This window comes from Perissodus microlepis, chromosome 19, assembly GCF_051167445.1.
Source record: "Perissodus microlepis isolate ML-2025 ecotype Zambia chromosome 19, ASM5116744v1, whole genome shotgun sequence".
Taxonomy (NCBI): domain Eukaryota; kingdom Metazoa; phylum Chordata; class Actinopteri; order Cichliformes; family Cichlidae; genus Perissodus; species Perissodus microlepis.
This window is the reverse complement of record NC_140479.1, coordinates 24,582,434-24,593,707: the sequence shown is the minus strand read 5'-3', so window position 1 is coordinate 24,593,707 and position 11,274 is coordinate 24,582,434. Positions and strand designations below refer to the sequence as shown.

Sequence of the window (11,274 nt, the reverse complement as noted above, 5' to 3'; positions counted from 1 at the left end):
TGCAATGAGAAGCAGGTGTATAGGGTCATCCAGAAGATATGGCTTGGAAACATAATAAAAAGCAGCATGTTTTATATTTTATGGGACCTGAAGAAGAACACGCAGGCTTATCAGTGAGGAAATATGAAATCCTGTTCAAATACACCAGTTTTTGCTTAAATAATCAACGGTCCACTTTTACTGTATTGTATAATCATCCATGTTTCCATTTTACAGTCAAGCTCTATTTGTTTAAAGCCCAAACGGAAAAGGGGTGTCATAGCAAAAAGCCATCAGCTGCGTTATTAATCTGGACAGAAGCTTCATTCAGCAGCTCAACGCAGAGCTTGTTCGCATGCAAGAAACTTCCAGCCCTGAGTAACAAGTCAGAATTGTAGCTGTTGGATCTTCAAATGATTTACTGAGAAAGCGAACTGAAAATGTCCACATTAATCACCGAATTGTTGTGAAATGTGTTATTTTCGCTTTCCTTTGGAACCAAAGTTCATTTAGTTGTAAAAAACTGAAACCAAACACAACCAGACAGCTGCAGACAGAACAATAGCCAAAGCAGATGTCATACTGTACACAGAGACCTTCATGGAAATGATGTTTGTAATTTGTATCCTGCACAGAAAGGCACAGGGCGTGTCAGTGAGCCAGTTCTTTGGTCAAAATGAGCCACAAATATCCAACAAAGTTCGGCTGATTTGGTATTTCAGCGTTAGCGGGAACAAGGCAACATGTCAGACTGCAGTAATGAAGGGGACTGAGGCTCCAGTGGGAGTCACTTTTTCCTAATTGGACTGCCATGACATCATGATTGTGTAGCAGGTGGGATAGGCTCACAATCCAGCTTGGAATGAATGACTTCTTTGTTTCAAATAATCTGCAGGCTAATTAAAACCATTCTGCACCTGAAACTTTTCCACACACGAGCGAATAAAACAGAATATTCCACGCAAAGGGCAACTTATGTACCGCGTCATCGACTGCAGATTAGATTAAAGACGAGCTTGTTATACAAACGAAGCAGCTGCAGATAGGCAAGATCGGATCAGACAGTGCCTGCTGAACCTGAGCGGTGGCCTCACATACTTGGACTCTGTAATGGGAGGAGATGAACAGATGAAGAGAGGGCAAGGGCAAAGGAACAAGAGGTGAGAGAGCAGCAATAGGGGGCCCATCGGTCCACAGACTCGGCCTTTCCTTACAGATTCTCTGAGATTTTCTGACAAATTAACAAATTCTGGAGCATTACTGTCTTCGTGAATGGCGAGTCTGCACAGAGATGATGCTTGCATCACATGCAGATTACACTGAAGTGCATACACAAAATTAGAAGCGTTTTACTACAGCTGTAACTCACTCTTGCTTCGCTCCTGCTAGGTTGAAGTCATATTTTTACGCAATCTGTACGCATATCTTTTAAAGTAAAGCCAACTTTTCAAATTTTACAGTGCACAGCACGCTCAAAATTGATTGTAGACTATTTAGTAGAGCTCAGTGGTGGTATTTAACAAAGAAAAATCACAGTCATGCATCTTTATTTTCATCTTATGTCTTCAAGTCAGCTGAAAACCTCACCAGGGTCAAAGATCAGTATTAGCAGCAATTACATGTGGTTCAATCAATAATAGAAATCATTTAACTGGTGGGGATTGGTCCAGTATGGCTGACTGCAATATATAAACCCTATACTGAAATGTTACTTCATAACACACAAAGAAGGTCACGGGATCGATAAGTAATTCCAATCTTGAGCACTGGGTTTTCCATTAATATCCAAATCTGAGCACATTCATGCACTCCACACAGAGGAATGACCTGGTTTTAACCTTGCCACCCTGAAGGACATCCAAGAAATCATGTTCTCTCGAATAATTGCATGACATTTTTAGTCAACCCCCACCACGCGCATCCATCTGAGTGATGATCGAAAAGAGCTCGGGCTTTGCAGCTGCTTCACTGTCATCATTAGGAGCGAGAGGCTTTTACAGTAATTATGAGTCCTCTTAGGATTTGGCTCTGTGAGCCTGAGTATATCAAGTGTCCCTGTGCTTCATTATATCCTGTCAACCTGTCACCATCTCTAGGTTTCCTAGGTAGAGAAGCTTGGTAGTTCAGTTCAAGCTGCCACAAGCATCTCTGGGAAAGAACACGAACCACAAGTTGCTCTTGATGGAAAGCAAATAGGTGAATAAGAATCAGATTGTAAAGCACCGTTTAGAAAGATCTCCATTCAGAGTGAAAGCACACTTTGTCATGTTTCATTGTGTAGGAGACACCAGCATCCTATTTTGTTCAGTGTCCCCTGGGGCAACATGAGACTTCTGAATTAATAAAAGGTCAGTGGCTGTGCATATTACTCTTCTCCTCTAATCCCCAACACATACCACAGGATATTAGCTGTTAAACTATGTGACAAAACACACACACAAAAGTGATAATGATCTCTGAACGATCTCAGCAGTTCATTCCTCGTATCTCTGGGTTGAAAACATGCAGATGGGCACAAACGCTGCTGTGTACTAAGAAGACCTCATGCCTGCTGAGGAAACATAACATCCGTGCAGTGTGGACTCTTCTTGTGATCAATGCAGATATTTAGATTTTTTTTTTTTTTATTATCCACAATTAAAAACGAACCCCTCCTCTGATGCTACACTAAACAGGTTCATTACCTGCTATGGATCAGTATAAGTGGATAAAATAGTTTAAGGTGGTAATCATTATTAGGCTGCAGACATGACAGTTACATTCTTTGCCACCAACTCAAGTAGCAAGCACGCTTAGTATGTTGTTATTGTCTCCATCCATCTACCAAGGGAGGTTAGGCTAACAGGGCATTGAACTACATGTCACCGTTTCATCCACACTAATTCCATTGAATTTAAAACAGGGTAAACTTGGCTTTAGATTCTTTTTGAATCTGCTACTCTTCTACACCTTGAAACCAAATGAGCCTCCCAGAAAATTCTGCAAGCCCCCCTAAGTGACAAGTGGCATGGTGCAAAATCCCAGGCTGCATTGATACAATAACGGATAAGGAGAGAGCATCTGAGGCATTTAAAGAAGTTGCACTGTAGATCCTATTGATGGATTCACAGCAGGGAGGGTAGATGCAATTCATTTCACAATCCTGAAAAAGTTCAAAGTGCATTAGGAGTGGATGCTACAGTCATGGTGTATCACAGAAAGAATAAAGCGAAGTGAACCTGCAAGTATCCCCTTGGGAAGGCTAATGAAAGGCCAGTGAGTTCATTCCATGCAACACAATGATTCTGTCGGTCCTGATCAGAAATTTTTCACAAAGTGGACCCTAAACAGCAGTCGTCTTCATCCATTTTCCTGACTAGATGGAATTATTTATCCATATGGAAAACTTCATCATAGAAGAAGCTGTCCTGCATAATGCAACAGCAGCAGGTGAAAAGACAGGAAGTGCAGCGGAATGACAATGCGAGCAGGAAACAGAAGCGTGATCTCTTTTCTGGATCGGATCAATACTCGGGTCCACTGGGATTTTTTATATCCACCACAATTTGGTTATTAAACGTATCCACGATGAATCACCGTGAGGTTAGTCTAAATAAGAAGTCTGGTGATTGACATTAGCTGATTCTCTGTGATTCATTATCTTCTTGGTTTATTGATTTTCTTGCCAAAAGTCAACTAAAAGAAAAAAATGCTGCTAGTGTTTAATTGAATTTATTCATCCTACTGGGAAAAAAACAGCTGTTGTCAATTTAAAAGAAGGCTTGAATTTAAAAAGCACTTTGCAGAGATTTAGACTACAGATTTGCCTTCCTGTATCTTGACTAGTTGTGGTTTCACAGGAGAGGAACATTAAAGAATTCAGAAAATAGATTTTGGACATGGAAATCAGAATATTACAGGGACATGTGTGAAAACTGACAGGCCTCCTTAAATTCTGTTATGCTCACTCCCAGTTACACTCCCACTCTTCCCCTCCCCTGAAGCCTCTATTGTGTTTCCACTTTGCATGCTGCATTGGTTTGTGCAGTGCTTCTGAACTTTGGTGTGCTGGCCATGAAGTGAATTTAGGTCGAAGATCACAAGCTGAAATTCTGCATGATGGATTTCAAACATCAATTGAACACTGCATGCATTCATTGACAAAACTATGAAAAAAAACTTGTCCGAGAACCAGTTTGGGAACATATATTGTGAGCTTAATCTGTTCTTCTTCCACTATCTTGATAAGATCGGTCACCTATTTGTTATCTCCATTAGTTGAGATGGCTACAATCTTGGATGAGTGGGGAAAAATAGAGAGACATTAGGAGACTACATAAAGTCAGACTGTAAGTGAGGGTACATGAACGACTGCCCCACCCTTCAGCTGAGTGTGGGCAGAAAATGAAACAATGAGCTGGGAGAGCTCCCGTTTCTCTGACGGAAAAAGATGTTTCCAAATGTATTGTTGATGTAGGAAAATCATGTGTGTGTGTTTGCACTCTGCAGTCTAGCTGGGGCACACCATGCTAATTATTTGAAGTGTTAGTAAATCTCTTCTCCTCTCTGCAGCTTTTATTTTTCTGAAAAACACCTTTCAACTTTCATTTATTGTTCTTTTTTTTGGTATTTGGATAATATGCGGCATTATGTTGATATTGTATTTCAACCTTTTTCCCCTTTTTATTCAGAAAGTTTTTCAGTATCTCAAAGCTAGGATTTATCTGTCAGTAAAAGCTCATAACACTGTTCACCGATTAAAAAACACAGCCCCAGACTTAAACAACAGCTCATTTTATTCCCGCAGGTTATACTACTAGACTATTTTGAGTGACGATGATAATGTGCTCCCAGAAAATTCCCACTGGGAATTGCAGAACCATTAAAACGGTCGACACTCTCCTGTGCCAAGTAAGCTGTCTGCGGGCATTGCTGCTAAACCAAAATGGAAAGGGAGGAGAGGGGAGGGGTGAGGAAGAGAGCGGGCTCTTCAGACATCGCCGATTGTGGTGGTAAATAGTACATGTCCATCTCTGTGGACTTGTGTTCTATTTCAAGAAGCCTAGTCCAGCTTTGGGAGTGAGGCCTGACCCCCAAACACAAAGGCACTTCCTCTCTGATATGTAAAGAGAAAGGCTGCGTGTCTCCTGAGAAGCAAGAATGAGTGCAAAACATGAGCTATTGACTAAATAAGGAGCTTTGCCTCAGCACAGCTTTGCTGATAAACAAATATTAGCGTGGTGAAAAGGTTTTTTTGGAAATAGAAGTAGTAGCAGAAATAGAAGACTGAATGCAGGGATTATCACACGTGTGCATGTGGCCTCCCTAGTATGTGAGTGGGAACTTCCATTAACTCCACCACCATTCACATCGTGCTACAAACTTTTAAACAGCCCAGTGAAAGCTTCTCCCTGCTCTTTCTCACCACCTCTTTTCTCCACGCTCTTTAGGTAGCATCAGTTTGTAAGAGAGACACAGTGAGAAATAGGACGCCGTTGCCATGACAGTGTCAAGTTAACAAACTGCGTCTCTTTTCACAATTTAATTGGATATCATCGGTAAAGAACAAAAGCACAGTTGTCTTTGTGTAGTTATGAATGATTAACGGTAATTACATAAGAGCTGCGGTACAAGAAGTGTATGTGAGTGTTCCAGGAGAGCATAGTGTAGTGAAGGTGCAATCTCCAGAGGGCCTCTGTATAAATAAATGCCTGACAATTACAAAGGTGCTGATGCCATCCAGTCTCACACACTCCTAAGTGAATGAATCAACTGACAATTCATTACACCCACTACAGTTACAGTTCTGCTCTCAAGTGTAATCTTATGCAAGCCGTTTTCTTTCTTGCACATGGAGCTTTTCTTTAACATTTCGTGGACTCCTTTAGCATCCAGTATGATGCGCAGCTTCAGAAAACCTTATGATACACCAGCGACTGTTAAATAATTAAGCATCCCCAATCCTCACAGGCAGACACGCACAAGCGATAGCACAAAAAAAATATGCCTAGTCATTCTTCCATGGAGTCAGACTGATTCCAAATAAAACTGCAAAATACAGTTTTAAAAGCAAAAGTCAAGGTAAAAATGATACTGAGTGATGCAAACAAGACCACCAAGGCTGCCAGCAAAAACACATGCAAGTGTAGGAAACAGACGTATGAGAGAAAAAACACAAGCCTCTTAAACAAGAACACTCCTCATGACACACACTCACACACACACATTAAATATTGCTGTAGCAGTTGAGCTTATTTACGCTGCTGTATTGTCTCAGTTAAGATTATGCATGGCAGCGAGCGAGAAAAAAACTTCACAAATAGAAGAAAAAATAATAAATCAAGCTGACTCGTCTACCCCTGACAGCTGATAAAATGTATTTGATAAAATGTGATGCTTTAAATCATCTTTAATCTATACACCTGCAAAAAATATTTACATGCATTGTCTGGGATGTGTTTAGTAGCTTCTTGTGTGCATTCACACACACTGGGCACAGGTTTAAGTAACACTTGTAACTTAATGTCATTTAAGAGCAATTTTCAGACAGTTTTAGTAGCTTCAGTAAGTTGTTAAGTTGCTAAGACTCCTTTGGATGATGCAGATGTTTTCTTTAACTTTCCCTTTCTGCTCCCTTTTTCCTCTTACTCCAGTTCCCTCCTGCTAAGAAGCGGGAAGTTGTGATAGTATACCTAATCTGTCTGCCCGTACACCAGGCAAACTGAGAGTCTTCTGTGTTTATTGCTCCTCTACATCTTAATCTTTTCATCCTCCATTTGGCCTCTAGTCTGTATCTCCACAGCAGCTGTCGTGCTGTTATGTGTGCCAAGGTGATGCATTTTGTGTTGGGGTGGAACAAAAGATCAGAGAGTTGTGTTACACATCCCCCTGCTTTTAATTAAGAGGCACTTAAGGAGTCCACTGAGCTGTGCCATGCTGAATGAGTCTGATCTGATCAATGCTATGCAATGCATTTAACTCAGTCAGGCCAATCCTTGTAGCAGTGTCATTAAAATATGTTTGTATTTCTTATATATAAAGTTACCTTTATTACTTAATCATATACAAATAAACACTGGAGACCAAAAAGCACATGGTGTATTTTTTTGTGTCTTTATAAACCTAATAAAATGTAATATGTTTACTACACTGGGATTATACATAAGCTTTGACTCCTAAAGTTTTCATATACTGCAGGACTAGTGAAAAAGCGAATGAGCTGCTGTTTATGAGTACGCGCTGCCCTCTATTGGCTACTGTGGCCTGGTGCAGACACCAGCTTTACCGCTTTAAACAAAACATAACTGGATTTTTTAGGGAAAACTTAACCACACACTATGACTAACACTTCAGTGAAAATATAAACGAGTTATTTATAATCCCATTTTAAATATATATCCGATACTTTATACATAAGCAGGGTAAAAGGAAAATTTAGTGGGAACCACTAGATGGTGCTGATAGCAGACGGAGAATAAAACTAGCTGTGTGACTTTTCTGGTTTGCTAATTTTCATATACAAAAGGCATATACAAAGCCTTTGGGAAAACACATCATTTTCATAACGTGCAAGGCTGCACCTGCACACCTTTCAGATTGCTCGACTTCAATGGTGTTTTCCTTTCAGCCTCATGATGCAGTGGAAAGTGAAAGGCAACATCCTGTCTTACAATCTCAAATCGAAAACACAGATAGATTAAATAGAGCAATAGAAATGACTGTTACAGCCACAGGCTAAAGAATAAAAAAAAATCATAATCTATAAGCGGAAAAAAGTTTATATACACAACAGTGATAAAATAAATAAAAACAATGACGTTCATCATGAAAATAATGACTGACATTGTGAAAAGTAATAGGGGCACTATACATTTAAACAGCATCTAGCAGGTATAAAAGGGAAATGTGCAAATACTGACATTTTGAGCGATATTATATTACATAATTTTGATGTTAGAAATATCCGTGAGTTACTTAAGTGTAATATAATCTTTATATAACCACCCTCAGGTTATACAGATGGTGACCCCTGAAGTCATGTTTACCTCCTTTTATGTCGCTATAAAGGACCAATGCTGATATTTGAGATAGAGGTCTTGCTTTTTTTAGTTTTTTTTTTTTTTACACCAACTTCGTTTTTGTCTTTTTCTTAAACGAGTATTACCAAAAACACCCCTTACGTCATGCTTTTTCTCCCCCTTCGCGTGTGGAATGGTGTAAATGACAGTGGAACGGAGGGGGGCGGCGCGTGCAGCATCCCTCACGTTTAAATTCAATTTGCCTCGAGGACCCCGAATCCAAATGCGGATTTACGACAGTGGCACTGGATAATGGGATTCACGTTCTCCGCACACAGGGGTCAAAAAATGTTGTCAGGGAGGGCTGGGTCGCCATCTCTCCACCCACACCGACACCGATTTCATTGTCATCAAAGGTGTTGTACAATCGAGATAGTTCACGCGCTAGCCTTCAAAAGTAGCAACCGCTGTGTCCTATTTGAGCTAATGAAATTGAACGAAGATTATATTAAACGTTAGATAGAACAAACAAACAAAAAAACAAACAAAAACAACCCTCAGCTCGTGAATAAATAGCGGTGGATATTCTTTTTTTTTTTTTTTACGACAACTTACATTGCGCGTTCTCCTAACAGGAGTTGCCACTTTTCTTCAATGTAAATAATTAGCATGCTGTGTAAGGCGAGAGGGGGCTTAAATGTGATTTAGTTTTCAAACGTGTTTCTTTCTTGCAACTCGTAGATAATACATATATAACTACGAGTTGCAAGAATGAACATACGGGTAACTCTCTCGTTCCGGCTGTGTACTCTTCGTTGAGTGTGTGCCGTGGATGACAACAGTACAGCTCGTCGCAACAACAGCAGCAGCGGCTGGAACAGCGGCGGCGGCAGTGTATTTGTCATTGCAGCAGCCTAGGGGAGCGAAGTGAACCGAGGGGAGGAAAGGAAACGAAAGGATTTACGGACACCGTCCAAGCATGGCTACCCAAACGACAGCATCATGCACTGGATCCACTCTGTTGCAGCCGCTCAGTGAAATTATCAACCTCCCTCTTGACCAGGTATGTGTTTGGATGAAGAAAAAAATTGATCGGTGAAGCGAAAGGCACGTTACGATACATGTTTGTCACAGTTAGGAAGCATCCGTAGATCTGAGGTTAGCAGAGGCTGGTGATGCGCACTACCAAATCGTTAGCTTAGCATTTATACATTGCGGTTTCACTGAAAACGACTACACACACATGCACACGCACACAAATATCACAGTTGGTGGTTCAGTGTCACCATCAGCTAGTTCTTAGCCAAGCTACACTAACGGTAATGCGTGTCTTTATTTCGATGCCCAGATCCTAATCCAGTCTTTTCCAAACTGGGATCTCTTAAATATTCCATCGGGTCATCCAGTCTAATTGAGGTCTACTAGTTTAAATGTATTTAAATTTCACTTAAATATTCCTTAAAGAGTCAGTATGCAGGCAGGAACGATTAACCCACTGCATTGTTTTTTCACTCTTACATACAAAATCTATCACTGTATAGTTAAAGGTGAGCTGTTTTTAAAAAAAAAAATCAGGCATGTGATTATGATGTAAGGCTTTATTTTAGTTTCATAGCTGTAGGAATCTTAGCTCATGAATCCCTTTTTAAAAAATTTCCCAAACCGCGAAAACATGTGACAGTGTTGTGTTGTTCACCAGAAGAGAGACCTGTGCCAGGTCTTTGGGCATTTTTTTTAACAGCATGGAGACGGGTTGGGTAACATTTGATAGCTGTGCCTTGTGTGGATTATTTTGAAGTATATTTGTCACTGGTAGATTCTTGAAGTAGTGCAAAACATTGGCACTTTAGCTGCACTCACAGGCACCACACCCACTAACTCTGGTGGATCAGTCCATAGTGATCTGTAATGGTGGTTTCAAAGCTCTGGACAGCAGAGATGGTGTGGTTGTCTGTAAAAGCGTCTGACTAGTCTAAGACAGATAAGGCCCATTTTTGTGTCTTTTCTAATCTCATGCATTTGTACTGAAATAACTACCTTGCTACCTTCCTTGTCAATGTCAGGTAATGTTCTTTTTGTTAATTGTGATCTGAAATCAAACCTCGATTTACTTTTTATTCCCCACATTGCTTTCGGCATTTGCCATAACTAGTCTGAATAACACTTTGTGGTATAAAGCATAAAAAAAGTTCCCCAAAAATGTTCTCCTCCTAGAGTGGCATGCTCCTAATGCCATGCATTTTTCTTCACATGCAAGTCTTGAAGTCATTATAGAAGGTTTTTGGCAGGGAATGTTTGCTTCCCCAGCCAAGCACTAGTGCTAGTGCTTCACCATATTTTAAAAGTAAAAATTTAACTTTGTTACACAAAATAGTTGTGTGTCCAGAATCATGGATTGTGTGATTTGTGAATAAACTACGTGGTTTGCATCTCCATTGGCAGACCCTGCACACAGCTACTTAGTCAATGTTTAACTCCTTGTCTTGCTGTGTCAAGCAGTAAACCAGTCTTTTATCCTCAGTTGAAGCTACATGTGGAGACAGGAATGTGCCATTATTTCTCTCCTCCCTAGAATGTACCAGTTTCTGCAGGGAGTGTCATGTGTTGAGGACTCAGTCACATGAAGTAAGGAGTGTACATCCCTGGGATCCAAACTTATTTGCTTGTTTGTTTGTTTTTTGATTGCAATAGTTGTATAATAAGTTTTAGAATTATTAGAGGAATCTGTAGCTGACTGGAACCAAATCTCATGCTAAGCTGTTGAGGTTTTTATTCTCTTGTATCCTGCAATATTTAGCATGTTTCAACCTCAGAGTTTGGCATTAAAATACCTACATTTCCATTTCCACTCTGTGCGGGCTCGTGGACATCAACACCTGCTTTGGTCTAGCACCTCCCTGTATGTTAGGACTCCTCGGCACTGGCTCGTCTCAGAGCTATAACAGAAGCTGTAAAATCTAAAATGACACTATGTTTTTCCTTCTCTCTTCTTTTTCTCTCCATCACACACTGCCCGCCTTCTGTCAGTAACATGCCGGCACTACTTTGAATAAGACCTCCCACTGCATTTTGTGTGCCCACACAAACACTATTCACCTACTCTGATTCAAGAGTTTTTATAGGAGAAAAGATTACACACAATTACATTCCAAAATCCTAAACTGTGCCATATCTAGTACAAATTGATGCACTTAGTCTTAAAGATACAGTGTTCATGAAGAAATCATCCCCATCCCATCTTCCTCATACTCAGTCTTCGTATGTCGACTGGTCTACAGATCCTTTTTTTTATCAGGAA

General features: G+C 40.3%; 1 protein-coding gene across 1 annotated transcript in view; it reads left to right on the top strand.

Annotated features, from left to right (window-relative positions):
• Nucleotides 1-8,772: 8,772 nt before the first annotated feature.
• mboat2a (membrane bound O-acyltransferase domain containing 2a) overlaps nucleotides 8,773-11,274 on the top strand; it is a 49,909-nt gene continuing 47,407 nt past the window's right edge. The window contains exon 1 of the mRNA XM_084914941.1: nucleotides 8,773-9,039. Coding sequence (XP_084771067.1) covers nucleotides 8,956-9,039 — 84 coding nt within the window. The 5' untranslated portion in view covers nucleotides 8,773-8,955. The remainder of the gene's footprint in view (nucleotides 9,040-11,274) is intronic.